This window comes from Falco biarmicus, chromosome 1 (assembly GCF_023638135.1).
Source record: "Falco biarmicus isolate bFalBia1 chromosome 1, bFalBia1.pri, whole genome shotgun sequence".
Lineage (NCBI taxonomy): Eukaryota > Metazoa > Chordata > Aves > Falconiformes > Falconidae > Falco > Falco biarmicus.
Window position 1 is genome coordinate 4,499,216 of NC_079288.1, and position 16,388 is coordinate 4,515,603.

The 16,388-nt window shown below is 43.0% G+C and overlaps 2 protein-coding genes across 3 annotated transcripts in view; one reads left to right on the top strand and one right to left on the bottom strand.

The window, feature by feature from the left end:
- Nucleotides 1-15: 15 nt before the first annotated feature.
- C1H17orf75 (chromosome 1 C17orf75 homolog) lies at nucleotides 16-7,407 on the top strand. Of its 2 annotated transcripts, XM_056341795.1 has the most exons (10): nucleotides 16-1,053; nucleotides 1,296-1,388; nucleotides 2,024-2,149; nucleotides 2,569-2,706; nucleotides 2,892-2,949; nucleotides 3,609-3,728; nucleotides 4,341-4,405; nucleotides 4,526-4,662; nucleotides 5,205-5,308; nucleotides 5,915-7,407. In XM_056341795.1, exons 1-10 carry the CDS (start codon nucleotides 920-922, stop codon nucleotides 6,122-6,124), a joined length of 1,185 nt encoding a protein of 394 aa, XP_056197770.1. In that variant the 5' UTR covers nucleotides 16-919; the 3' UTR covers nucleotides 6,125-7,407. The 2 variants fall into 2 exon arrangements, with proteins under 2 accessions (XP_056197770.1, XP_056197850.1); XM_056341875.1 differs by lacking the exon at nucleotides 1,296-1,388.
- A 151-nt stretch (nucleotides 7,408-7,558) lies between these two features.
- Nucleotides 7,559-16,388, bottom strand: part of RHBDL3 (rhomboid like 3) — a 73,101-nt gene continuing 64,271 nt past the window's right edge. Inside the window, exon 10 of the mRNA XM_056341677.1 lies at nucleotides 7,559-15,681. Coding sequence (XP_056197652.1) covers nucleotides 15,410-15,681 — 272 coding nt within the window. The 3' untranslated portion in view covers nucleotides 7,559-15,409. The remainder of the gene's footprint in view (nucleotides 15,682-16,388) is intronic.

Consider the following 16,388-nt stretch of genomic DNA (forward strand, 5'->3'; position numbering starts at 1 on the left):
AGGCACCTGGCAGGGTTTCTTGTCTCCACGTTTAATGTGAAGGAGAAATTGGGTTTTTTTCCCCACGACAGCTGAGGGGGCAAGCGGCCTGTATCCCTTCAACAGGCCGCTCTGCGCAGTGTTTTGGTGGTTATCACCTGTGTCCATGTAGGTGGCTCGTTGATGGGGAGGCCTTGAGGTGTGGGGGAGCATGGTGCTCCGGGAGCACTGTAAAGTTGGCTTTGCCCTGCAGAGCCTCCCGTGCCTGCGCCCCGTTACATCCCATTGGGGTGCTTGTCAGCCTCCATACACTTCTGGCTCTGGAGTGCCCAGACCTGTAGGCTTCCTGCAGCGGCCCTGCCGCAGGTTGGTGGGGAGAGCAGCTCCCCACCCGCGGGGCTGGGCTGCGAGAACTGCCTGTCACGGGGCTGAGCTAACAAATGTACTGTTTTAACAGGGGAAAAAAAGTATTTCAGAAACAAGAGTAGGCTTTTTAAAAACGTGACACAGCTAATCCTGTCAAATGTGATTTGAGCGGGTCCTGCCATCGAGTCAGCGAACAGCTGCTGAAGGGTGACCTGTACCGACACCGCTACCACCGCTCCACGTTGCTTTCTCCAGTGCGTTACACTGCGGCGCTGCAGCAGCGCAGGCCGCCCCGGCGCGGTGCGTGCGGCTGCGCCCCGGCTGCGGACGCGGCCTGCTGGCAGTGCCCGGCGCGGCTCGGGCCCCTGAGCGCGGCCCCGTCGCCCCGCTCGCCTCCCCGGGGCCGGGCAGCGGGCGCGGCCGGCCCACGCCGGCGGCTGCACCCAGCGGGGGCCGGGGAGGAGCTGCCGCTGCGCCCGCCCTGCCCTGCCCTGCCCGCGGGGCGGGGGCAGCGCCGGGTCCGGGGCGGCGGGGCGAGGCGAGGCCGTGGCGGCGGCGGGGAGCGGGCGGCGCGATGCTGCCGGCGCTGCCGGACGGCGACGAGCGGGAGCTGGAGAGCAGTGAGGAGGGCGGCGGCGCGGGCGAGGAGCGGCGGCCGGAGCGGCACGGCAGCACCTACCACAGCCTGTACAGCTACCGGAGCTGCAGGTGAGCGGGCCGCCAGCCGGGGCCGGCCGGGGGGTGCGCGCCCTTTCCAGGCCTGGCCAGTTCCCAGATGCTGGAATTCGCTTTATTCCCCGCCCCCCCCCGAGAGTTTTTTCCTCCCATAACGTCCCGATTCCCAGCTCCTGCTTTAAAACGGTTAAGGCCATATACCTTTCCCTGCTGCGGTCCCCTCCCTGTGCTGTGTGCTGAGACTGGAACGGGTGATGCCAGGGCCTGACTTTCAGGTGCTGGCAGCAGGCGGGGGGCAGCGCGGGTGGCAGCGCCGATGGCAGCCCCGGCAGCGCGGGGGCAGAGACACCCTCCGGCGAAGACTTCAGGTAAAGCCAACCTGCGGGACAGCATCATTGCCCTTACCACCTCGCTTTAAAGTCTTTACCATATTGCTGTTAGGTGAACAGTAAGCAAGTATATTGAAGCCCCTTCAAAGCAGAAACCTCCATGAAAGCATGCTGAAGTCCCTCGGGTGCTTCTCCTGGAATACCTAGGGGATGGACACAACTACAGAGCTCAAATAATGTCTTAAACTACCATCTGTGAATTAAACTGTTTTCTTTGCTACTTAACATTCCTGTATTGACTTAAGTCTTCATGTAGATAGTAGGTAAATCAAATTTATTAAACAATTTTAAATGGACATTTTCCCACAAGCTCTGTAATGGAGTTGTGGTTCTGTATTACAATTGGGGAAACACAGGAACAGAGAGGGGCAGTGACTGGTTCGTAACTGCTGAGAAGTTCAGCATCAGCTGACACCGCAGCTCCAGGCGTTGGTCTGGCAGGCAAACCACGGAGTGCATTTCTGATGGGCCAGTAGTCGCAGAGCAACTTAGTTGTAGGCCAGAGAAGGATCCTAGCGGGCCCCCATCTAGAAGCAGGTGGTTCTGTGCTTGTTCAAAGAAACAAAACAGTAACACTTAACTTTTTGCTAACTATTTATTCTTGTTTTTGAAAGCCTCTCCTTGCTGGACACTAACTTGCCATCTGAAGCAGAGACTGAGTTGCGCAGTTTTATCGCTAAGCGTCTTACTAAAGGAGCCCTGTTCGAAGGAATGGGGAATGTAGTGTCAGTGGGACTGAGGTAAATTTTTAAAATTATTTGTGAATGAGAAACTGTAAGCAACATTGGCAGCATTGCGTATCTTGCCATCTGCTGCTGCGCTTAGGTTTAATCCTGATTCCATGTTTTCAGCCTTATTGCTGCTGTTAGTAACAGCTTTATGCAGTGGCACTTTCCTCTTTCTAGGTAGTGTTGTGAAAAATACTGCAGTAAATAGTTTACTGTTTCAATATTTAAGATACTACATGCGTTTGTGTCTATTTCCTTTTAAACTACTGTGATCGTGCCATAGAGGAAAAAAGAAGGTCAAAGAGCTCTATATATGACCACAGGAGCCACCAGTGCTAGCCGGTGAAAGTTCTTTACAGAAATCACGTGTGTCTGCTTTTTTCACTTACTTATTGTGATGTATCTTTAACAATATTTTTTTTTCTGCATAGCATACCAGAATATAAAGTTGGTTGTTATTACTGTCGTTTCCAACAAGAAAATCTAGAAATGGCAACACTGGAATCAGACATCAATGCTCCAGAATACGTGGTTTGTTTCTTAGGTGGCTCAGAGAAAGGTCTGGAACTATATCCTTACCTTTAATTTTCTTTATCTGTGTGGAGATGGAGATGATGTAAAAATTATGTTTCCTGCTTGAAATCAGCTCGTTTGTACACACTTTCCAGTAACTGAAAACGCTGGTAACCGCCATATACTGAAAGGGAAAAATGCAGGTCTTAACTGACGCAACTTATTTTCCTTAAGAAGATACTTTCAGACTTGAGCTGGACAAATACATTCGAAGTCTGAAGATAAACCTTGATTTGGAGGTAAGGCCTAACTTCTTTAAGTGGTGAAAATCACTATTTATGCAAATTAGTTACTAAGACAATCTGGAAGATTTAGTCTATAGAGACATTAGGTGTTTTAAGTACCAGTGTGAAACACTGTGAGAGAGGTGATTTACTGTGGTGACAGTGAATGTCTAAAGTGCTATCAATGATAGAAGTCAAAAGAGGAAAAAAAAGGGGAGGCGCAGGGACGGGACTTTCTTGTGCCAGTCATAAATCTGTTAAAGGTTACTTGCCATTGGATTCAGAGAGGAGAATGACTAATGAAAAGTAATGGTCTCCAGGAGAGTTATCAACGTCCACATAGATTCTTACCACTTCTGAATATTAAGGAAAGATTTTTCGTGGTTTTCTTGTCACAGTTTTTCTAATGGAAGCTATGTGGTTTGAGTCTCCTCATCCTGTCTGCTGTTGCATGGTCTTTGCTCAGTATACACCATAATATTACAGTTCTGTTCTTAAAAAATGAAGCCCTTCATTGCTGATAAAGCATGGCTTTAAATGTCAAATTCATCATCATAGTTCACCGTGGTGGCTTTGACATCCAAATATCTTAGGCTGAATAGATTATTAATAGGCTTCTATTTGCATAGAAATGTAATTTGTAGTTAAAGTTTTATTGTTTCAACTTGTTACAGCAAAACCCCTGGGAGACCTACGTTAACCCCTACTTGCGAAGCTGGTTTGAGAATGCTATATGCCCTATTCAGAGAGTGGTACAGCTCTTCCAGGAGAAACTTGCCTTCTTGTTACATGCTGTAAGTGTATTTCCAACTGCATAACTAAAAAAGTTTCAGAAGGCGTCTCAGCGATTCCAACATGTTTAAAATGTTTGATGTTTGCTTTCCCAGCAAGGAGTAAATGAAGAACAACTTTTCTTAATCCAGGGCAAGTAGTTTTCCCCTGCTCTATTGCTAAGGAAGCCTGTTGCAATTTCTTCTATCAATTTTTATAATTAACTAATTTTAAATTACGTAGTAGTGTCCAAGTTGAAATTAGAATGAAGAAATTAGAAACAGCATGAGAAAGCTGTCCCTGCTAAAATTTCTCTGAACCAAAAGGGATGTTACATTGCCTATGTGCCTCATGTAATTCACTGGAAACAGGAAAGAAATTAATCCTAGCTCTAGTCCCTGAGTTTGAGGAGGCTTTGGATGGAATTGCTAAGAGAGTATAACTGATATATTTCTTCTGAGCACAAAGCCAGCTGTGATGACTATAATGTGGAGTATTCCCTTAGCTTCTGCTCTTTCTCTGAAAAGAACAATTTTTTAAGTACCACATTATGCATTTATTGCTAGTAACTGCAGTATAGCAACAGAATAGCAAAGTTGTATCAGCTTTTTCCTTCTTTTTTTGTTTGTTTTAAGGCTTTGAGTTATACTCCTGTAGAAGTTAAAAACGCAGATGAAAGAACAGAAAAAGACATCAGCAGGTAAAAATACTTTGAGACCAAGGAACCTGTGAGTAACGGCTTTTTTGTATGACAGCCTCCTGTTCTTGCTGTTCAGGAATTGTAAAGAAGCAAGCAGTTCACAAGGGCTTTTTGTGTCAGGTTTCTGGCAGCTGCCAGCCTCCAAGGACTTGTTCAGGAAGGCACAATGACCTCCTTGTGTATTGCCATGACTGAAGAACAGCACAAGTCAATGATTATAGACTGTAGTGGACCTCAGCCTCAGTTGCATAATGCAGGTGAGATTACAGCTGTGAATACTTCTTCCTGTTACTTGTATCCATCAAGTGCCGAGCTGTGGACACCAGAGGTAGCTGAGGATGTTCAGAAGCCCAAAAGTTCATGCCTAGGAAGTTTGGATTCTAGCTGGAAACTAGAACAGCTGTTTTCCTATGAGGCAGCAGAGTAGTTTGTTTCACCAGACATGCTGGAACTGTGGTTTGAAAATTGTGATAATAAAATCCACAGTGCATTTAGGTTGCACACCATGAAACTAGCAACTCGTATGCCTCAGGGAAGCTGCAAAATGCTGTGGGTTTTTTTCCCCCGTGTATTTTTAACAAATGGAATTCAACAATCAGGACAGAATTTCACGTAATCACTGTAGCTGTGTTTCCCTTTCTTTTCCACATTTATTTCTTTTTTTCTTAAGACTTACATCCTGGCCCAAGTATGCTATTATCAGTTGTTATGTGAGGGGGTTTAAACCAGGTGAGTGCAGCTATATGTTTATGTTGAGCTCATTTACCTTTTCTCATCTCTTCTCTGTGTTCCTGAACAGCAAGCAACAGATTCTGTGAGGACTGGATGCAAGCTTTTGTGAATGGTGCTGAAGGTGGAAATCCATTTCTCTTCCGGCAGATTTTGGAAAACTTTAAATTGAAGGTACGTGTTCGTATATGTTAAAGAGAAGCAAAATAACGAGGGAGCAAATACTCTTTTTGCAGCAAGGAAAAGTTTTAGGTTATTTATGACGTCTGAATATCATCAACTTTGATCATCAAATCAAAAATGAAAATAAAAAAATGAAGTTTAAGTTGAGAACTGGCTTACTGTAGTTGACAAGACCAGAATGTAAAGTAGTGTAGAAGTTGCTTTAGTGAGTGCTTCAAAGGCAGTTTCTCATATTTAAAATAAAGCACACTTTTTTTCTTAAAACACTGTAAATTTGAGCTGCGCACACACAATATCGTGATTGGTAACATTCAGTAGTTAACAGTTCTTAGGTGGTCTGTCGTAATAGGAGAACTCTTGCTTCAAATTTGGACGTACCAAGTTGTGGTATCCACACATTTTGCATTGTTACAGCAGCACTGGTAATATGCATCAAAGACAGTACTCAATTCTTACATCACGCTTGAGTAGTAATGTAAAATCCCTGCAGGGAATGCTTCTGCTTCTCCTACTATTCTTCCTTCACTTTTTTTCCACTTGATAGAACATTTTCTGTCCATGTAGAAGGATAAGGAAACGCTGTTACTCTTTTCCCAGGCTATACAAGACATTAACAACCTGAAGAGGTATATCCGCCAGGCTGAAATGAACCACTATGCCTTGTTCAAGTGTTACATGTTTTTAAAGAACTGTGGCAGTGGAGACATCCTTTTGAAGATTGTTAAAGTAGAACATGCAGAAATGCCAGAAGCCAGAAACGTAGTGACCGTCCTTGAGGAATTCATGAGAGAAACATCAGTGGCTTAAAATTATCTTAATTTTTCTGTACTCATTTGAGAGTGTTGTATAAATCATTAATTTCTTCTGTGCAGCTTAGTTTCACTATGGCAGGATTTTTAATTTATATTTAAAAGTATTACCTAAGTCAAGCCTGAGTTGCAGTTTCATCTGCCTTTTCTCTTTTAGACAAAGCAGTGTGAGCCTTTTTAATGCGTAAATATCAGATCATACAAACTCCTGCATAATTTTCAGTGCTTAGCAGGTTCTCAAAATGACTTGTTCCTTTTCTGAGGAAATCATGCCACTTGGTTTTTACAGTCATTGCACACAAAAACCCCCAACCACCAGATCCCTTACCTGGCAAGCATTTCAGTGTTTTAAGTATTTTAAATATCTTTACAATGATTATGTCTAATCATTAAGGTATGGTTACTTTTGTTTTAATATATAAAGAAGCACAAACATGTGGATAAATCATAGTAAATGAATTAATCATATTTGTTTATATAAGAGAACATAGATAACAAGCCTGTAGCTAGTTTCCACATTCTACTTTCAAACTGGCAGTTTGTTCTGCTGTTATTAGATAAAACAAGTTGTTAATCGGTATGAAACAGAATGGCCTTAAGACTGAACAGTTTTGGGAATCAGTTTGTATGTATGTATGTACGTACACTGGACAGATGTGGTAAATTCCCAGGCTATTTGATGAACCCCCTTCTTGATTAGTTTGCATTGTGATCAAGACCTTCTTTGTATGTTCCTGGTACCCATTTTGCATAACTGTAAATAATCATCTGGTTTTCAGTCATGGAGAATTAAACCTGGAAGTTTTACAGATTAAATACTAACTTTAAATTAATAGAAACTTCTTCAGAAATTGAAGTAAACTAAGTTCCCAAGTTAATTATTCAGGCTTTAAAACATTTCCTTATATTTCAGCAATGAGTTCTTACCCATATCATAAGACATTTAGACAGCAGAATACTTGAAGAAAATCTTTGGCTACAGCTGGAATCAAAACTTACGAGCCTCTGATTGACCCTTAAAGGAGGACTATTTCTGTAAACCTGATACAAGCAAAACTCCCTGTTGCTTTCCTTTACGGCAGAGAGTGTTTGAATGCCGAACTCTGGGTGTGTTAGAACAACTCTTCCTGAAACACTAACAGCGTCTTACTAATGCAGTTAATTTGACTGACTGTTCTGCCAGCGCTCTGTACTGTGATGATAAAAGTTGAGTGCTTTCCTGTGACACCACTGTGTTGAACCTATAATAAGGTTTACAATAAAACACATTCAAGTCTGTAATAGTGTGCCTACATTAAATTACAAATAAGTGTTGTCCTCAATGTCTCCTGTTTAAAATCCTTTATTCACACAACACAGGGGAGCTGCTAGTGTAATGTGCAGGAAGTGTCACGTTGACACCCAAGGTGACATGTAACATATACGGGCAGGTCAGAGAAGAAAATAAAAGTAATCTGAAAGAAAACCCTCTATTTTCTCATTTTCAGGAGCTCTAAGGAGTAACAACACTTTCCTTCAGGATATTCATGAGTGAGCAAAGCGGCACCACTCAATTAAACATGTCACCCTATGTCACTCTTCTACATTTTTAACAAAGTTAGAGCACTGATCGTTTAGTATTTTGCCTGATCAGGAGGCAGGGAATAGGTCAGTGCTCAAAAAAATAAACTAAAACAGAAGTTGGATGTGAAGAAGAGGTAGCTGTGATCCGGTAGGAGCATAGGAAGTCATCCCGCTAACCTGGCGTGTTCCTTGTTCCCGCACCTAGGCAGGAGTTGGGCTGGGTGTTCTGTGCGCTGGCCTCAATACATGCAGAATAGGTCAGTCCCAGGCACAGCAGTGCCGGTGGTGATAAACTTCCTGAGATGCAACTGCAGTTGTTTTGCGCAGTCTTCATCCCTGGAAGTTTTTAAGAATAAACTGGCTGAAGCACTGAACAGCGCGCATTACCCCTTAGCTAAGGGTGGACTAGAGATCTGAGGTCCCTCATAACCTGAATTATCCTATTATCCTGTGACCTGTACTACACTTCAACTAAGATTCTTGTTTTGTTTGCTAGGTAAGTTATCATAAATCACTCTTCAAAATCTGGTATTTTTAACCTTAACTGTAAAACTCTGCTTAGTCTTGTTAGGGCTTCTCCTCTCCAAGGTAACGCGTTGTTCGGTATCAGTCCTGCTGAATTTGTACTGTTACACCTGCACAGCTTCAGTCACAGCTGCTTCTGGTGAAAGTTCCTTTTCCTGAATTTTCCCACCACCGAAGGATGGCTGGCATTATAAAAAACATGATTTCTTACTTTCTGCAGCCTCTGTTTTAACATCATCTCATTTCTGCTGGCTTTGCAGTGACTTTGCCACTCAGTTTCCTAACTATTAAGATGCTGACAAGTACACACACACACACACACACACACACACTGCAATATACCCTGGTAGTTCATTAATTTCCAGGTTTTACTGGCGTCTTCCCATTATAAATTCTATTTTTAAAAACAAAACTAAAGGAAATTAAACAAAAGCATAATAAATAATGCAGAAGCAGCTGTTTAACTACACGAATGCCTGGAGAGTATTAGACACGACTTCCTCCAGTCATCAGCTATTTAATGCTCAGGATGAAGCATACAAAAGGTCAGAAGATGCTGAGATGTGCACTTAATTTGCAAACCTGGAAGATTTTTACTGTAGTTTTAAGGGTCTGATTTAAAAACCTTCAGGGGGAAAAAAGCAAACAGCAAACCGAAACAACAAACAAAACTCCCCAAACCCAACCAACATACAATCCCCCAGGCCTATGTTAAGAATGCAAGTTTAGATTTAACTGCTACAGACCTGCAGTCTGAAAGATCAGGGTCTAGTTTGTGCTTTGGGGGTTCCCCCTGTCTTTACCCCCAAGAGAAGTGGCATATAAGCCACTAAAGAGAAACTAGTATTTCTCTTTCTGACACTTATGAGCAATGCTTACTATACAGAATATGATCGGAGTTACAGGAATAAAGTTATAATGAGTTTCATGAGTTTGTGTGATCAAGGCTGCCAGCTTTTGGCTCCTTCTCTGTGAGAGATATGCTGCAAGTGGCAGTATTTCTGTCCTTCAGTTTGCCTTTCTAAAATTATTTTACCCAGCAAGAAAAATGTATGGTGCTAGCAGACAGTAACACTGCCTGTATAACACTGACAAAAAACGACAAAACCCACCTTACCTTCTTGCTGGAAGTCCTCAGCTAGTGAATGAAGAGATTTAAGTGTCTCTAAAAGCTCAGTTAAGTGCAGAAAACAAGCAAGAGCCAAGTCCCACATATGGCAGCAGTGATCTGCTTCCCCTTAGGAGTAACATCTGACAGGAACTGCTGCTAGTTACATCTTCATTTCTTTTAAGTTACGCTTTAACCCGTTGTTGCCCAACAAAACCACAAAGATATTTTTCAGAATAAGCCTCCCCCTTCCACATTGATGGAAGGAGTTTTATTTTAGTTATCTCAAAATAACTAAATCAGTTGGAGGTTTGCTGCAGAACTTCCTGGATATGTTGTTCCCGCTACTGATTCAAGAGGCAAGAATGTATTTCCTCCGAAATGTTAAGACATTCGGTAGAGACTGATGTTAAAAAAGAACAACCCTCCACTCCAATAACAAATTGTAAATGCTCTAATGATGTACTCGGCCATCAGCTTCCCCACAGTTCTGAGGTCATTATTGCACTAAAGCGTCAGTCATCAAATGGTGGGACAAGACCTGTATTTCAATACAAGTCCCAACCCGATTCTGCATCCCTGTTATATCTCATGGAGAAATAAAGCAGCAGTTCACTCTCCCCTTTATCTTTCAGATAGACACTTTTAGAAAGACATAAAAATGAGTTATCAATGCCACTATTAAAAGATTACACTGCAGAGCTCAAAAGCAATTGCTCTTATGTTAAGTACTCTGTTAACTGTAGACAAACTTACAAAACTGTCTTTGGAAGTTTTTTCTTGGTTGTTTTTTGGCATACGATGTAGAACAGCTCAATTTATTTAAAAAAAAAAAAGAGAGAGAGAGAAAAACACCAACAAAAAATTTAATGGATTCTGCGCTCAAATAATATTGTTACAACAAAAATATACAGAATATACACAATACAAAAATATTTGGAAATGTACCATAGCATCTTACCTTGCAAATATCATTTTGTTTTACTAGCCCTTAACGGGAAAGTATCATTTGTTCAGGATTTTAAGGCAGAAAATTACATTGTTTAGTGCTTAGTGTTTAACACTTGGATGTGTTGTTAGCATTAGTAGTATAAGCAAAAGAAAAGCTGCATAAATCTAGCTTTATTTGCAAACTAAACAGACACTGTGGGGGAGTCAGGAGACAGTCACTGACTAACGTATCTATTAAGCTCACTGGAAATTAAGGTACTTTTGCTACTTAAATCAGGCCTAGGGGATATTTTGTGCTCTGTGTTGTAAAGTACCCTGAAACATAGATTTTCTGTACTACTACTACTACTGGCATTTCAGAAATACCTCATTAGAAAGCTTTTTCCAATTAAAAACCAAAGATTAATGGTGACATTAAAAATACATTTACCTTTAAACAAGCATGGCTTCTGTCTTATGCGTGATTCTTTCTTTATAATGCTGCAAATGCACTGTTTTCCTTTATAACCAGCTCTCAGCATCAGTGATTGCGGAAGGAGTTTTTGAGTTGTATCACAGAGCACTGCAGAGCAGCCACTACTATAAAAGAAACAGACAGCAGCAATATTCAAAGAGGCTAAAACCCCAGAGGTGCTGGCCTTTCTTCTCTAGATCCCAGTTTACCTCCAGAGGTTGCTGGTGTTGAACTGCATCCATATTCTCCAGTTCCACTTCGAGCAAAGCCAGTGGATGGGGGTTCCAAAGCAGCTGAGCTGAGCTTGAGCCTATGTAAACAGAAAGACTCCGAGCTCTTTACTCACTGAAGTATGTGTGAAAGTCCTACCCACGATCCTGTGAGATTAAATATTGGCACAAACCAGCAGCTGCCTTCTGAGGTCAGCAGATAGCGGTTATTTTAGTACCAGCTCTGAATGTGTCAGATTCCATCCTTCACACCCCAGTTCAAATTGAAACTATCTAATATGATTTAAAACACATGGGCAGTATAATCCATCAGAAGGAGCAAGGTCTTGGGATACAGTATCCCTGAGCTTTATTTCTAATCCAGCAACCCTCAGACAATGAGGCCTCCCCCTTCCCCATTGATAAAATACTTCCTACTGCTAAAGGAGCGAGTAGTCAAGAACCACAACACGCCACGTAAGTGCTAAGATTCCTCATCAACTGATGGGGGAAAAGTGACATGAGATGTTGTCTTAAGAACTCAGCAAAAGTAAATCCAACAGCATTTTTATGACTCCTCTACACCTCACTCGGAGACTGTTTCTGGTAACCTCCTCTCCCATCACTCCATTACAACCCTCCCCCTCCTCCTTCCTATATTATTACCGATGTGTGTGAAATTAATCTCTACAGGTCTCCAAGCATCTAAGAATAAAAGGTGCAGTTTGCAAGCCCCATGGGCTTTGATCTACCTGGTCTCCCCCTCCTCCTTCCTCCCCGTGGCTGGCTGAGCCACTTCTCCCATCTCTCCTCCAGGACGAGGGATCAGCAAGAGGCTTGGAGCCGGACCCCACCTCTGCTATCACTGCGCTGCCCGCAGTGTCCCTGAAGGAGCTCTACCACCAGTACCTCAGGCTTCCCCAGTCTGCATTACTGCTCCCTAACCCATACTCACTGGACCAGTGCTGCAATATACTTACTAAGCCCAGCATAGAAATGGCTTTTTTCCTCCCAGGTGTTGTGTCCTCACTCAAGGACACAACCATGAAATAACTTCCTCTAATGTGCACTGTTCAAATCTGTACATTGGTAACACTCCTTGCCTTTTGCTCTAGCACTGCACATCCATGAGGTTCAATAGATTCACATTTTACCCAACTGATGTAAAATCCTGGCAGCAGCTGAAAAAAACACAAAATAATTACCAAAAACCGTCCCTCAGTGGACAATTCCTTCAGGAACACATTGCTGACTGTGACAAGTTGGAACCACAAATGAGCAGGATGGAGAATATTACATCTCCTACATAAGCCAGCAGCTTCAAGGACATCTGGAGGTAAAAGAAAAGCCTGGTTGCTATTAGCTCTCTGGTGCTGCAGCACTCTGGCACTCCTGGGTACACTAGAAAGCATAACTAGATTTCCTGATACTCTGTAAAAACATAACAAGTTTTCACAGTGTAATTTTAGTGATTAAAAAAAATAATTATAAAAGCTTAAGCACTTTGTGCTGCTCCTGACTCCATGAGCTGACAGATTCTTAGCAGACAACAGGCTCTGTGTACAGCCTGCTCTATGCAAAGGGAGAGATTTCAGCTCTGATGAGCAGGAACATGAGAGAGTTTAATTTCTTCACCCACAATAAAACTAGTACTGCTTTTATGGGGCCTTTCTGATCCCCAGGGCTTCCTCTGGACTTGCTCAGACAGGGCATGGGGACACAATGAAAGTCAGAAAGATGAACAATGTGTAAAAGAACAACTCATAAGCTCAACCTCAGAGCTGTTTTCAACCAGTTCATGTAAACTATGTTCAACTATGGAAGAGTGCCTGGACTACTCTGTTCAGCTCCCTTCTGCTCCTGAACAGAGGCAAAAGATATGTTGCCCAGGGTCAGGCTGATGAAGAAACTGGTGACCCTTGAACTTGTAGCTTGCTGCTTCACCCCAGAGCACACCACTGACAGGCACCTCTCCTGAGGAGAAACTGATGGGCATTAAGTAGCTTTCAGTTGAGAAATCAAAAAATAAAATGCAATATATACTATCCCATGTTAAATTATAGGCAAAATAATCTGGGCTTTGTTGCGATTGAAATTTTCTACCAAAATATTCCAAGTTTTCCTAAAACTTCAGGGGAACTCCCATTTCTGCTCACCTCTGTTTTAAAGGCATCTGTAATCAGAAAGGCTTAGCAATAGTTGAGGAAAGGAATGTCCTCCTTACATGTTAACCATGCTTCTGTCAGTGTTTTCCCAGCTCCCTGCTCTCCTGCTTGCCTGCTGCTCCCCAGGGAGATGATCTCCACAGCTACGAAACTCACTGGACCAGCACCTGAAAGGATGCATATAAATTCTCATGACTGCTTTGATTAGGACCCAAAGTGCAGAGGTAAAATGGCACAGGGAACCCATCCCCTTCTCCAAAATGAACAGCACTCTGACCTTTATCCCTTCCTCTTGTCCCTTGACCCGAGGGCCCATGAGCACTATACTAGCCATGCAGAACAAGGAGGGTGCAGTTGCCCTCAGAGATCCCATCCCTGTGCACAAAGGTGGCAAAAATTGTTTCTTTTGCAGGTAAGGCTTATTCTAGGCTGTAGAAACATTTATTTTCTCCCCCACTCCCCTTCCCCTAGGCAACAGGAGTTTTACTAGTGCATAGCAGTAGTTCTGCTCTGGGAGCAGAACTTCACCGTTCCACACCAGAGAGATTTTTCCCCTAAGAGGCAAAGAAGGGGGCAGCTGATAAGCACTTGCGAATGTCCCCTCTAGAAAGACAGACTCCTACTAGTTTGTGGTATCATCTGGCAGCACCAATTACACAGCTGAGAGAATAAAGCCTACAATACAGAGACATTTTGCTACAGAGCAAACACAACTGCTACAGTGCCTGTGAGATGTGCTGTGGAAGGCTGTGGTGGCTGGTGCCTGGGCACCAGTATGCAAATAGAAAAAATGAAGAGAGCAGCTAATCTGTAAGAGACTCCTAGGGCTGCTTTATCCAGGCCATCAAACTAGGTGGGTAAAGGGGAGAGAAAAGGAGGGCATCCACATTCCTGAACTGTAGTTTGGCACCTCTCTAAAGTGAGAGGCAAAATAACATAAGCACCTTACAGAGAAGAGTACCTATAAGCACTGCTTGTGCTACAGAAGTTCTACTCTGGTCCCCAGGTCCACACAGACAACTGTATGGACTGTACTACAATTTACAGATTGCTGAACCCTGGACTTGGCCAATGCTAAAGAAAAAGGCATCATTGCAACTAACTGTTGCTTGGAGCCCCTGAACATCCACTGCCTCTGGAAGAGGCATCCTTGAATTAGCAGACACTTTAAAACCAGTTTTATCAAGTTTCACAATGATCACTGTAACACAGTAACACTCTTTCCACTTCAATGGAAAAACAGTGCTACATACAACCTGATTTAACTCCACTGACTTCAGTGGACAGATTTGGCCCCAAATGTACTGTATGGCTGTAAAGACTAGATAGTACTACCCCTATGCTGCTACAGGTGATCCTGGTCCTACTTTTCTAGTAAGAACCTGCTGGAAGAGTTGACAACCTTGCTAGGAGCTCATTGCAGGCCAGGTGTTAGATCAATGTGGCCAGAAATCGAGTAAGAAGAAAACAGCACCTGATTGTCAGCTGATAAACACAGTTGAACACTTGCCCTCCTTTTCTCCATCCCTCCAAAAAGAAAGCCCAGCCACAATCTCTAGCCACAGCAGGCTTGAGGGGTGTGTGTGTAGATTAATTAAAATCAAGTGAAACATGCACAGTAAGAGTCACCTCTGGCTGGGTGTCCACAACGCTCTAAGATTCCCAAGGTTTATAGTGCAAAGCATTTGACCTGTAAGTTGAAGAGCAGTCTCCATCACTTTGGGTGATCAAGTTCTGCTGATTGCTTTGAAAGGTGCATAAGACAGGTTTCACTGTAGGCTAAAATATCTTAGGAACCATTCAAGTAATTAAACAGTGGCACTGGTATGGCTGAACAGTCAGGTGTGTCCATAGAAACCAAACCCAAGCTGCCTGTTGAGTACCATGCGAGTCTCTAATTAGTAAATATCTGCTCTTTTTCCCTTTCAGTGTTCAGTAACATTGAGGACATTTGTTCAACAACTGGCCATAATTCCAGCACTGACCTGGAAAATATAAATATTTCATATAAAATATTGATGTGTGCTAACAAACCAAGTGATAAGTGCCCAGGTACAAGCTGCCCAGTGGGAGCCCTGGCAGTGGCGAAACTGCAGGGTCCAGGCCAGCCAGTATTACAGTACCTGCTAGATTTGTGAACAAACTGATCAGCCCATTCTTTCATGAGATCTCTAAGCATCTCCTCCAGCATACACTTTTGTTCAAAGGAATCATCCTCCCCTAAGTTAAATATAAAAATAGATCCTCCATCTTCATTCGTTTAACATAGCTGACCGACTTCCACTCTTGCGTTTTCTGTCCTGTGTTTTCAAGGAGGGGGAGGTAGCTTTAGATCCAACAGGCTGTAGGCAAAAATGTTCCAGAAGATGGCAAACAAGACAAAAATGACATAAATAGAAAGGAAGATCCACCATAAAGTCTGATCTTGGAGTCTCTGCTCATAGTTCCTCAGGATGATGACACCAAGGGTGATTCCAACCATCACCCCTCCAAGGTGAGCCATGAAGCTGGGGTGTGGGCATGGTGGGTAAGCAGAGGGGTGAAATCGCAGCCACACAGCTCTTCCAAATTCAAAGCTCACTGGAACAAAGAAGGAAAAGTAAATTAATTACCTAGGTCTACCCCTTCTTAAGTCCATCTTGCAGGCAGCGCTGCATCCCTGAAAAAATCGAGAGGGAAAAACTGCCTTGTATGGTGAGCACAGGGAAGCTGGGAAGCTGCGGCTATGTGAGGGTTGTGGTGCACAGACATGAGGTGAGGTCTTCACAGTGGTTGGTAAGTGGTCTAGTTCATGGGAGTGTAGGTAGATGGGGGAATATTCTACCAAAATTTATACTAAACCCATAAAATAAAAATAAATTTTTAAAAAAGCGTTACACTTTGAAGACAATTGTCTGTGATAAATACATGGCTTAGTTTCCTTTATCACACCACCCTAGGGATATGGCTGGAAGATAATTCATTAATATGTGTATAAAACCATTGCCATCCCAGATAGGAATTGCTCTGGGAAACCTACGTATTATCATTACAGAAGCACTGCTTGTTTGTGAATTCAAAGACATTTAAGTCACAGATCTTCACAAACGCCACAAGCTACAGATGCTGGCTAACAACAAATCACCATTTACAAATGCCTGCGTTGAAAGCCAAAATCTGCATTTGACAGCAATGTGGTGTCTGCTGCCAGAAGGTCCAGCTGCAAGTTCCTACCAAACCTGCTGCAAAGTCAAAACTCTCTGAATCAGCACAAACTCTTATGAAAAGGACAAACAAAACAGGATTGT